Source organism: Pyxicephalus adspersus, chromosome 5, assembly GCF_032062135.1.
Source record: "Pyxicephalus adspersus chromosome 5, UCB_Pads_2.0, whole genome shotgun sequence".
Classification (NCBI taxonomy): Eukaryota; Metazoa; Chordata; class Amphibia; order Anura; family Pyxicephalidae; genus Pyxicephalus; species Pyxicephalus adspersus.
The window spans coordinates 106,086,010-106,099,615 of NC_092862.1; the positions used below are offsets into that span (position 1 = coordinate 106,086,010).

The 13,606-nt window shown below is 34.2% G+C and overlaps 1 protein-coding gene across 2 annotated transcripts in view; it reads left to right on the plus strand.

Moving 5' to 3' along the window:
• Nucleotides 1–13,606, plus strand: part of GADL1 (glutamate decarboxylase like 1) — a 150,903-nt gene that overhangs the window by 43,286 nt on the left and 94,011 nt on the right. The window contains exons 4-6 of one of the 2 annotated variants that reach the window (XM_072412378.1): nucleotides 5,677–5,767; nucleotides 7,239–7,345; nucleotides 10,859–10,974. In XM_072412378.1, coding sequence (XP_072268479.1) covers nucleotides 5,677–5,767; nucleotides 7,239–7,345; nucleotides 10,859–10,974 — 314 coding nt within the window. Of the gene's footprint in view, nucleotides 1–5,676; nucleotides 5,768–7,238; nucleotides 7,346–10,856; nucleotides 10,975–13,606 lie in introns of those variants that run through there. The other variant, XM_072412379.1, reaches the window with a different exon arrangement.

Below are 13,606 nucleotides of genomic sequence, written 5' to 3' on the forward strand. Positions count from 1 at the left end.
GGGATCCAAAGTTTATTTTCTAATTTTTGTTTTTTAATTATGTATGTTCTACTCTTTCTTGCCATCAACTTCCATAGAAAATTTAACTAATAAAAAAGACATTGTCATTCCTCTGCAGATGTTCATCAATAAAGGGCACTAAATCAAGTCGATTATGATAACACAATACTGTATTATTTATGTTTGCTTGTTGAATTAAAAGCTGATGGCATGATGAGATGTTTTTGTGTAATCACAGTTCAAGGTCAAAACTTATTGATGATAATGTTGTTTCTGATGCTTGTTTTGACCTATACTGTTAAAATGCCAAGGAGTCCTTATTTTTAAAACATATTATTGATCAGCAAAAACAATGTTAGTTTACTGATCTATGAATAATTCATATATTGATAATGCTAGCATCCCTTGCCTTATATTATGCACAAATAATTTTACTGCAGTTTATGCTAGTATTTTGTTTTGATTTAATATTTTAATTAATTCTCATGACAAAACATTCTCTGTATCAGCCTCTAATAAAACAATCAACTAATGCAACATTCATTATGTGCAAGAAGAAGCATGCAGTATTTATAATGCAGTTATATAGGAGTATAGCAGACATTCTATAAATCCTACAATGGCTACCAATCATAGTATTGTATTTTTACAAGCAGAAGATACTTTTTATATTTGTATGTTTTAAACAATCTGTGCCACTGATATTTTTTTGCAACTGTTATTTTCTCAACCAAATGGTTATCTTAAAACCATCTCTAAGCAGAATTTAAAATAAACAAGTCACTGCTTGAATACAATATTATGAAAGAGTTTAGACAATTGCTATCTAAAATATGTAATCACAAAAACAGCTAGGAAAAGAGGAGCTTTGTGAATTGCACCTTGAAAATGTTACATCATACTGTAGTAATGCAACAGATTGCTAGAATTATACAAAGATTATACTATTATATTAACTAGAAAAATATGGATAAAAGCTATATTTATGACCATTTAACATTGATGACATTTTCCGAAAGCAATAGTTTTGTTTTATAGATTTCTGGCATCATGTATCAATTATTGGAATGATAGCGCTCTGGCACTTTCTATTAAAAAATGAAGAGGCCTAAAGCTAAGTACTAATACTAGATGATTGTTGCCCAAACAATAAACAGTTGTGATTGTCTTGGGAAAAAATCCAGCATGTGTACAGAGGTTTCCCGGTGTTGATATCAATCCATCCTGGCAACTCAGTAAATAAATAAGCAGGGATGACTGCTTTACTTTCGATGGAGGAGAGCACAGTAGGGTGCCACTCACTTATCCTCCCCTCTCCTTTCTATAAAATAGAACAGCGCTAAGTATACAGGATTCAATCATTCTTCTGACACTGGAAACAATCACAAAAGAATATTTCCAGGGACAGAAATCTGCTATCTTCTGTGGTGCAGAAGGCAGCTGCCTCTTTGTATTGCACATTCTGTAATAATGGGGATCATAAAGAATATGAATAAAGTATTATTGATCACACAATTGCATGTATTCATGTTTCCACACTGGATTATTTAAACAAATGGAAGAAAGAATGAAATGAAGATAGAAAGGGTAGGAGGCAAATGCTCCATTCAAATATCTAATTTCCTTGGTATGTAGTGTATGGTAGTGAATTAAAAAAAGCATGGTCAAAAAGATGAAGAAATGCAATTTACTTTGGCAGATTACCTTAAATCACCTATTGGATGTTGGAGTTTTATGACCACACAGGTTACACATAGTTTTATCTGACTACTCTTCAAATACACTAGCATATATTGCTGCTGATTATTGCCAGATTTATAATGAAAATATTGCTACTTTTATGGATTTTATAGCAGGCACATAGATTCACAAGGTGAAATACAGTGTAATATAATATATTGTATTAAAAGAGAGAGAAAGAGACGGGGTTTAGTGGCTAAATAGGTTAATTATGTATTTAAAACAATTAGATTCATACATAATTACAAAAACCATTTAATAATATATCCTAAATCTCTATTGTGGCAGCACAGAGTTGAGATATCGAAGTTGTACAGATTATGACTTTCGTGTACCACTAATGATCCAATTAAACGTTCGAAGTTCAATTTACCCGACGCGTTTCGCCTATATAGGCTTCTTCAGGGGTAGGTATGGATTAACGTGGTCAAGATACGTTCCAGTAGTGTCTCCTTCTCTCTTTACATGATATTACTTACCCAACGGGGTGGCTAGCCTTCTTATTTAACACACAAATCATGGAAACAGGGTACCCCATTTGTTTCATTTTAATATATTATATTACAGCCATTTTGCAGGTAGGTTTAGTTACCCAAAGCAGTTTAAATGCAAATATTTTCTGTTTAACAGAAGTTTTATTTTAAATTTGAAAGGCAGTGGTATATTTGTACAGCGTTAAGGCTTCTTAAAAGAATGAGCAAGCCAGCAGGTACAAGGTCTGCTTTAATAAGAAGCAGAAATATTGAATATATTCCCTCTCCAAGCAGTCTCCCGCTTACAGTTTTCAAGCAATAAAATGCAATCTGTGTTTGTATTTTTCTTGAACTAAACATGGCAGTATATTGGCGCATAAAGCTTTAGACTGCACGTCATTCACAATTTGACCACTAAAGAACTCAGAATCCTTTGTGGACAGTCTGAGTGATGTAAATGTGAGTTAATGCAAGAAGCAAGGCTTTTTACATGACAAGGTTAATTGGGAACATGACAGCCTGTGTTTATATCTAAATACTTTCAATCATCCGAACCTTAGGAAACTTTTTTTTTTTAAATGCTAAAGAATATGTTGTGTATTTATGTGACTTTCATTCTGGCATGATAAAAATCATTCATCAAACAGTGAAATGGCTGATATATGATTTTATTTAAGAGCACAATCAAAACATTTCAAATGTGAATTCCACTGAATGCAATGGCTCCTAACAGCAGATTTTGTTAATTCATGTATTATGTTCACAGCAATTTTAATATTCCCTTTTATAAGAAAACAATAATTACACAACATTTTTATATATGCCATTTGTAACCAGCAGATAGAGAGCACTGGTCTCATTTTAGAAAGCTGTTTTAGATGTAATTAGCCTTTGTAATGACTAGGCTTAAGAGAACCCAATTTGCACCCCTACATATCTGAATGAGTTAAATAGGAGACAAACACCCTCCCTATCTTCTCTAGGGGTGCAGGATAAGTGCTGGGCTTTCAAATCTAAAGCTCTGCATATTCTTTCCAAATATTAATAATAAAAAAAACACCAATAAATGTTTGTAAAGTTTAATTTTCTACAAGTATTGGAAAGGAATATGGTTCTGTAACCTTACAAAAATATAATTCAACGACCCTTCTATTGTTTTCCATTTAAAATGAACCTTAAATGTAGCCTAGATACTGAAATACCTACCTTTTCTTTGCAAAAAGAGCCAGCAAGGATTTGTGCCTAGTGTACATGTGCATTACACTGTTATAATTATTCTTATTCACTAAAAGGGAAGTTGTGCTTTAATACGTGTTTGTTATTTATAGTTTTTATATTATTATTTAATTACAAAGAATGCTTCACACTGAGTTTGCCTCTATCTTTGGCTGGGCAGCAGTGGTTAAGTATAAAGCACCCTCTATACCAGCCTATACATTTTAGTTTATTAGCTATGTAATATGAGGACTTAAGGCAGGTTCAGACCTGCAGCTATAGCAAGCAATCTTGTGACCCCGAATGGCCGGTCATAGCCCAGTGTCAGTTATTAAAGAACCAGCTTGCACGGAATTGATAGTAGATGGCAGTGAGTGGTACTGAACTGCTCATTGCTGCCCATCTCTATAGAGCAGCTGTGGGTGAATGATACATGTATGTGTACAATATGTTGTAGCACACATTCCCATAATGTCAAAGTTTAACACTTTCTTTTTAATATTTTCTGCTTTCCATTAAACCTTGCCAGCATGGTTTATCCACAGTCCTGTTCTCAAATGACCATGCTACCTTCAGCATTGGCACCCTAAGCATTCTTGGGATGGACTACTTGTGGTCCCCCCGGCACCCACTGTCAAACATCAGGCGTCCAAGTGCAATATCAGGTGGTATCTGCATGTTTTTTTCAAATGTTGTTTTCAAAAACACACAAGCATTTTTAAATGTTTGCAAGTGGCAAAAGTCTATGGAAAAAAATGTATGTGTATGTAAGTCTATGGAAAAAAAAGTAATGCAATCCTACAGTGTCTTTGGTAAGAGTTTAGTACTACTGTAACTAAACAAACTATTCATTTAATACAAGCAGATTTATGTACCACATAGTTTTTGGTAAATCTAAAGTAGACTTTTCAATCAGATTGTAACTCATTGGGTAAGATTTGAAGGGAGACAGTGGGAATAGAAATATATGATGAATGCTTTAAAAAGCACAAGCCCTGGGCCAGTCAGGCCTGCAACCAGCAAGTAAGAGGAGCATAAAGAAAGGACAGCATGACTGGGCAGGCTGGGAAAGGGTAATTATTTAGTTTCAGACGTTACAGAGATGGGGTTAAGGGGGGGGGGGGTACAGAGGTGAAAGTGGGGTTAAGTTGTTAAAAGGTCAGGAATAGGAAGTGGTAGGCCATTAGCTTAGAGAGGGGCAAAAATAAAGTTTCCCTCCCACCCGCCCCCTTCTTTTGTGATGGTTGGATTGGGTTTTAGGTTTCGTTGGTTGGCTGGTGTTAAAAGAGTAAGCAGTTGAGGTCTTCGGGGGTTACTGGTCATTTGGTCAAATGTTGCGGTTGGGACCCATCTTTGAGTCCTCATTGGTTTGGTGAAATGGTGGTTCAGTAACATTTGGTGGTGGTCTGTGGTTGAAGAAAGGTTATGTCATTCCCAAGCTGGGAGGTTTGGCCGGTGGGAGCAATTATATCTACCTTTATTTTGATGAAGCAGACCACCTGTGTAATTGGGTGCCAACGAAACCAGCAACTTGTAAGGCTAAATGGTTAATTGTTGTAATAATGTTAACAATGCTTAATAAGGTACAATGTTTATTTTATGGTTTAAGTTATTTATTTTAGGTTATGGTTTATATTGAAGTTTTGTAAAAATGTTATATATATTTCAATAATATTTAAATTGTTGTATTATAAGGCCTGCGGGCCATTACCCAAATTATATTTAATTATAAAGGTAAGGGGACGGTTGGTATTAGTTTGGTGGGTTATGGAGATTGGTGTGTGGACAAACTGCTAGATCTGTTTTGCTGCAGTCATTCGATCCTTTTTTTGTAAGGGTAATTTTCATACCTGAGGTGGAAAACTGAGTGGTTGGTGGCTATCATAGCAAACTGCTGCTGTGCGCCTGGCAGCAGCAATCCATACTGCAGGAAACCAGATTTGAATTTAGCTGCAGCACGAATCTTTAACCAGCAATGCAGGACCAAACGTGACTTGACGTTTATGGGAACTGCTCTGTGATCTGCCGCAACCACAAAAATTGGTTCACATCCACTCCTTTATTTTTAGGTCGGAGTGGATGGGACCGCAGAATGCTCACCTTAGGTCTGAATGGCCCTTTACTAAAAGAACACTGTTTTTTTTTTCTTATAAAGTTAGTTAATTGAAATATTCATGATATACAAATTGATGTCCAGATATTATTATTCTCTCACTGGTAAATAATACATATATGTCTTCTTTTCAAGGTCATCCAAGATTTTTCAATCAGTTGTATGCTGGAATGGATCATTATGCCTTGGCAGCAAGGTTTATTACAGAAGCTTTAAACCCAAGTGTGTAAGTTGTATTTTATATATTAGCAAACACTCAGCTAATTCATTTAACTTAAATAAAATATGTGACCACGCTTTCTGCTACAATCCTCCCTATACTCTCTGCTTTCAAACGTTCTTGCATTGTGTCAGATACATTAATACAGAAGAAACCTTTGAACTAATGTCCATGTCTTAGACAGCCAGCTCTAAAAACTATTTTACTATAGCCCATTATGTATCATAGTAATTGTATTTAATATAGTAACTGGCATAATATTTAAAGAAAAAAGAATGTGGTGCTAGTATATTTAGCACACAAGGAGCATATCATTTTAACATCTCTATGCTCATTACAGCAAAATTATTTTCAGCAATATAGAGATAATTAAACGTAAAAAATAAATAATATTTGTAAAACTGATTCTCATTGATCAGTGAAAATCAGCTCCCTTTCATTGGTAATTGGCTGTAAAGGTTTCCTTTTGCATTTATGGTTATTTGGAGGAAGGGAATCTCATGAGGGGAGCAATTTCCCTAACATTGGTAGTCAGTAAAGAAAATCCATTTGTACGATGTTAAAATCTCCTACATTTGCTGCCAGTAGGGAAGCTCCTTCACTCACTTACATTGGTGGTCTGCTGAGAAGTTCTTACCTTATATTTATGCCCAATGGGTGAAATGCCTCCTTTCTACTGGTATAGAATGAGAGGACTGTATTCCCACTGAATTGGTGGCTAGAAGAAGGAATGCTGTTACACTGAGAGTGAGAGAGTGACTATAGACCTCATTTTTTTAAAGCTCATCAAGGCTGGAGAGGATACATTTTCATGTGTGAAGCTGGGTGATCCAGCAAATCAGGAACATATCTGGTCCAGGACTGAAAACATTTGCTAACAAACAGCAAATGACTTTTAGGAAATCCATTCCAGGTTTGCTGGATCACCCAGATTTACAGTGTATTCTCTCTAGGCTTGGAGAGCTTTAATAAGTCAGGCCCTATATGTTTACATGCCTAAAGAAACTTTACTGCCAATGGATACTTACTTGAAACCCAATGGAAAAGGATCCCCTGGTTCCATTCCACTGGCTTTGTGGAATGAGTAAGGTTAATCCACCACCATTTATTGCTCAAAGAACCTTAGCAAGCTCTGAAGAACTAATCAAGTTTCAATAAACCCTATTTGAGAAAGACCTAATAGAACTCAAATTGTTGACCTTTCAAGCCTTTTTCAATGTAAGGATGACTTCGGCATTGATTACATACTTCACTTATAAATATCTGCCTCTGTCTATTCAGCTCCAGTATTAACCTCTTTGAACCTGACTCATTTAACTAAAATGCAGGCAATCATGTAAATGTAATATAAACCCAATATTCATAGCCGGTAAATTAAGTAGCATAGTAATTTTCTAATTTTATATTTAAGTGATCAATTATAAAACCCATTTTATGTTTAATTTTTTATAGTGATTTTGTGTTATTCTTTCCTTAGATATACTTATGAGGTTTCCCCTGTATTTATTCTAATTGAAGAGGCTGTTTTACTAAAAATGTCAGAATTTCTTGGTTGGAAGGCTGCTGATGGTATATTTAGTCCAGGTAAGTTCCATGTATGTTTTGTTTTATAGCCCAGCTACAACTAAAACCATTTATTTAACCATATATAGAGAAAAAAAAAAGGTTTCAACAGTTTTTTATAGCCATATCATTTTCTAATGACTAGCAGTAATGATAGGAACTAATAGCAATTTCTCCAATGGCGACAAAGACAAAAAACATTTAGTATGAGAATGAGGATTTGTTGCATTTGTAAATGTTGTTCTTTTTGACCAGGTATTACAGAAGCTAAAAGTGAGCAAAATTCTTCTTAACTGGACCACATACAGAAATAAATGAATGAAAAAATGTACTGCAACACACCAATGCATGCAACATGCATTGCCAAATATCATCACAATGAAATGGCACAAATGGGCACTTTGTGGCTGATTTGATTCTGTAAAATAGTGTACATGGAATTTGGTGTAGGTAATAATAGTCACATTGAACCCTTACAGAACAAGATCAGTTGAATGTGACTCGTTACCTAATTATTGCTAGCTATACCATGAACTGGATTATTAGAATATTCAAAGACATATTTACTGTATGTCCATGGATCTTCTATCTAATTAGTCCCATTAAAGTGAAACTAAACCTGGCCAACTCTCCTGTCCATGTTCCAGTGCCAGGCACTCACATATTCCTTTTCCCCTTCCTCTTCTGGATTGGCCATGCTCGGACGACGTTCATCCATCCTGGCATGTGCTATGGAAGTCAGGAATGCAGGAGTTCCCATTTGCAGCTCAGCTTATTGCCACAAACCCAGAGCAATCAGGCAGGTAAAGAGCATTATTGCAGAAGGGACATTTCCTGTCCCATCCTGCAATAATGTCCTTTCTGGTCCTACAAACCTAAAAGTGGAGTTTTAGTTTTCACTTTAACACTAAGCACTTTGCTCCTTAAATGTTTGATTGCAAATATAACACAATGTCATGTATGCAAGTTTTTGTTTTGGGGTTCCACTGCAGGATAACTTTCTCAGAAGCTTCTCTAGTCTAGAAGAGAAGCAGTTTTGTTGAAGTTGATGCTACCTACTTATTCTTCAAATAAAGCTTGTACTTTGTACATGTTTCTGGTACACAATTTTCAGTGGACATGTTCTACACTTGTAGGCTTGATACCTCCCCAAAAAAACAAACACTTTGGGCTTGATTTTTAAAGCACTTCAACACTGGAGAGGACAGACTATTATGAAATAAACTGAATGATCCAGCAAACATGGATTTATAAAAAATCACTTGCTATTATTTGATAAATTATTTAAATATTTGGCCATTCCAGATTTGCTGGATTATCCAGGTTTTCCCATGATAATCTATCTTCTCCTGGGTCCTGGGAAACTTTAATAAATCTGGCCCTTTATGTGTTATGTACATGCAAACTGCATTTTTCTAAGTGTTACATTAACAAGACTGGTGCTCTGCTTTCAATATTATTTTATTTTTTAGAAATCCAATGTGTTAATCCATTGTAATATTATTGCATATTTACATTTAATGAAATACCTGCGTTAAAGTAATCAAATCTGTTGATTCTTGTGGTGTTAGTTGAAAGACCTGTCACTTAAAAAACTAGCCTAACATATATTTAACTATTTTGCACGTCCATCTATTTGTTATTTGTTTTATTTCTAACATCAGAATGCTTATTTGCTTTTTAAAATAAATATTAGTAAGGGGGAGCACACTTCAATTATTTGTCCCATTTTGTCCTATCACATGCAAGGTATGCCTTCTTTGAATAGGAATTACTAGAAAAAAAAAATCTATCCTAAAAAATAGTTAGTGGTCTCTGTGTTTCTCAGTTAAGGTCTGATTTAAAACAATAAAGCTCCATTGTTACAAGAAACAATATGCATCCTCCTGTGTCATCCATACGAGGACATTACATAGAGAAAAATGCTTTTAAATGTACAATCCTGTAAATATTTTACTGTCTTAGTTCAAGATACCTAAAAAAAGTACAAGATAACTAAAAAGGTTATGATTCTTTTGTTTTTAAAGTCATAATGTTATTTAGGTAGAATGTTGTCTATAATGAATAATTATATTTATTCTACTTCTCTGTATTACTGAATCCAGTCATTGTTCTATTGATAGAATTTTTTCATTCATACGTTTCTATATATTCCTATGTACTCTAATACTTAACACTTACACTGAATTTATCTAAGCATTTTAATAAAATATAGTCTAAAATAATAAAATGAGGAGGAAAAGCAATAAACCAAGGGGAGATAAATAGATGGCTAAAATAATATTTCTGTTAAACAGAATGCCTTCTTTACATTACTGGTTTTGTCTGCCCTGAAAATAATTTGAATCCTATCACCAGAGATCGATTAATCTCTAAAAAGCTGGAAAAGCATTGCTATAACCGTCACTGCTGCTTTAACCATCTATTTTTTTCCCTCATGTACGTTGACGAGACATTTTTAAATAATAAGGAAGATCTGTTCATAAAAAAAGAAGTATTAGCCTTTTTTATTACCCCTCTGTATGTTGTAGCAGTGAAAATGTTGGGTCAAAAAAAGATGGGCTTAGTGGATAAAAGGGGGAGTTTGCAGGACACTAGTTCACACATAATAAAACATTGAGTTTTTCAAGGACCCCCTTGGATGTTGTAGGAAGGGGGTGCAGAGTTGAAGTGTCCCAAAGTGTATATTTTAAAGTATATATTGGATCAAATCATGTAGCTTATGCCATCAATCAACTTAAAAAACTTTCACTAACTGCAGCTAGTTTTCAACATCAACTTAAACGCATTTTCAAGTAGTCACAACTAAATATCATAACTTATCATATTTAATAAAACTATAAGTATATATTTAGATTTTAACATATAGGTAGAATTGAACTATTATTGGGTTGGTAATTCTGTATGTGAAGTCCTGAACATAGTCACATTTTCTCCTGTGACACCTGGTCCAACAGAAAAGGCTGATCCAAAAGTTTATGATGGTTTCCAAAGACTGGTGTAGGGAAGACATCTTTCAAAGGAGATAATTGTCCCTGTAGCATCTTCCCTCATTGGAAAGGCAGTTGGCAGGGCTACTGTTTTATGTCACAGAAAAACAAGGCCACAGAAATAAATAAAAATGTAATAGCCATTTTGTCATGTCTACCATTAGAGAGACATCCTATATATATATATGTTGAAAAAGAACTTTAAACTTTGAACAAAAATTATATACAAATTATATAAAAATCATATCTCTCTAATCTCTGACATATCGATAATTGTCTTTAATCCCCGAAACCCAAGGAGTTAAAATATGCAAATACTAATGCTTTTTCTTGAAGAAGTTAGGATTTTGCCCATTCCAACTTCTGTTTCTTCTTATTGACAACAAAGGCTGACCATCTAGTAGGCTTTTATTTAGATAAAGTAGTAGGCATTTATTTAGATAAAAAAATAATATGTTGGACCGATTGGTGCTGCTTTCCCCTAGCTCAGAATGTGTTCTGAATGTGAATGGTTTGTATAAGCATTTAATTTTTTTTCCTGTAGGTGGGTCGGTCTCCAATATGTATGCTGTAAATATGGCAAGATACAAATACTGTCCTGACATTAAGGAACATGGACTTTCAAATTCTCCACGACTTGTAATGTTTACATCAGAGGAGGTACATTATGCATGCATTTTAATAAGACTGCAAATATACACTTGTGTACTAACTAAAGAAAACTATATAGATACCAGCTAATGTACACACTGCCTCAGTAAAACAGTGAAATCTTTCATGCCAGCCTCACATCGGCACACATGGTAAAATATGCCATGGCTGAAGTTCTCAATGTGAACTAACACTTCTTTAATTGCAGGATGACCTTTAAATTTAGCTAAACCCATAAAACAGCAAAGTGCTAGTTGTAATATTGGTATCACATTGCAAATAGAATCTTGCATTCCCAGATCCCTAGGCTAAGTTCCATCCTTTGGAGGCAATAGTTCTTCACTGGTGAAACCTCACTGACACTGATTCAACTGGTAGATGATGTTTTTGCATGAAAATTAGTAATGGGGATGGGGCTAAGACAATATACCATGGAGGTTAAACTCTTGTTTTCAAAGTGAATGCTGATAAGTTAAAAGTAATGCTTCTAAAAGTAATAATGAAAGTTCACTATTGGAGTACCTTACTGAAGATTTGCAATAAATGCACTGCGTATCATACTTTTGAAAATTCACTACCAAAGTTTTTGTTAACATTTTCAAAAAACTGGACAGTGACAGTAAGGACTGTGTTTTAACCTGCTAACATCTTCTTGGTAACTAGTATCAGCTATGCGAAGCTATATTAAATACATCCAACTTTGGACCTAAGACTACTAAAATCACATGTATGTCAGATGGAGGGCAAGTTTTTATGGAACTGCCCCAATAGCCACCAGCCAATGAGAGCTCTCACAGAGTTTTATCTTGACTTACAAGCCAGATGTTTGAATTAGTTATGAACTTGTAACTAATGCAATTGTGGTGTTGAAAGCCTTGACAGTGTTCCTGGCAACACATGTCTGTTTTGTACACTAACTTTAGTTAGTTTGAACAACAGATTTCTTTTGGATCTTTTAGAACCACACAAAATTTGTAAAAATTGGCCCCAAATCTGAACGGCAATATAAAATACACAGGAGAAGCCAAATAGAATACAAAGGATTAGCTTCAGCTTGGTTCGGTTTAAATACCAAGCAAATCTGGGTAGAGTAAATTTTTAAAGTATGATTATCTCCCTACAACAACATAAAAGAAAAGAAGTGATAACTTACAATGATAAGGTCATTGCAATACCCTAATGAATGATTAAACTTTAATGTGTGTTATGATAGCAAATGACAGCTACCTTTGCTCTAGTATTACGGCATGTATTTTGAACTGCACATCAAAGTCAGTCTTACTTAGATATTTTCTTACCTTGTACAAGGGTTATTCCACAAACAAATCTGATTTTTTTGGCTCCTTAACAAGTTTATGCTTCAGTCTTTTTTCAGTTCCCTTTAGCCTTAATACATGGCTGATTCTTTACTTTATACTTATACTACTTATACTTTCTTCCTAACTGCTGAATATTTTCTTTATACTTATGTGTTATTGAAAAAAGAATTGAAATAAACACCCAAGGATATAAATCCAAATGCATACTGATCAGCTAAACAAATGTAATTTTAAAATGAAAACACATAAGAGTACATTTATTATAAATTTAAGCTAACATTTATGAAATAGATAATAATTTACATTTTTTCTTAATTTTAAAACTTGAAAAAATTATTTACAAATGGATTCCAAAATTGAGCTCTACCTGTATCACATCCTCATATTTTATTTACTTTGTCATGTTCCAGTTTACATGCAAATGTTTCAAGTAGTAATCATATAGGAACATTTGGAATATGGCAAGTTATAATTTATTTGTATAAACAATAAAATATACATTTAATTAACCTATGTTGTGCAAAATAAAGGTTTCTGGGAAGATTGTAGTCATCATAATATCCTATCATAGGTTTTGGTTAAGCTTAAAAGGGCGTTAAAAGCCCAACTAAACCCATAATAAAAAAAGGAATAGAAAGGAAATGTAATAAGTTGAAAATCTTCTTGCATGTTTAAGTATCCAGGATGTGCAGCGAGTGGTTTTGACATGCATTGGTTTGAACTGCTTTGCAAGTGTTCCATTTGGGAGATTGACTCTTAATTTGTTCTGGTTATCATTATCATCAAAAACGTGAGAGGAAATCCAGATATTTGTGTAGTCTCCAGAATATGAGGTAGTGAATAAATTCAACTGGAATTTTCCAAGGATATACAGACGGCAAGGACAGTTTTGGCTATAGATACACAATTTCAATTTAGATATTTGCCAATATTTTCAAGTAGCCATTGCCTGCCAAAACATTTTTGGACAGCTGCCTGTTCTTTATGCCTTTGTGAATGAGGACTCAGCTTTCTATTCTGTGTATCCACTCCCCTCTTACATGCCAGTGCATAGGCCTGGTAACATGTCACTCAAAACCACCAAACATCAATTGAGCTGAATATTATTTTAAACTTAAACTGATAATTATAAAAATTTATTCCAAATGGTGAATTAAATGAGATCAGGTATGCAGATCTATTGTGGTCGATTTAATAAAGAATTAGAGTATATGTCATATGCAAATTTTGACTTAGCTTAGTAAATGAGGTAACCCGTGCTAACTAACTAACAATCATCATGTGCAAGCAAAAATCCTGTTTTGTAACATTTTCTTTGCACA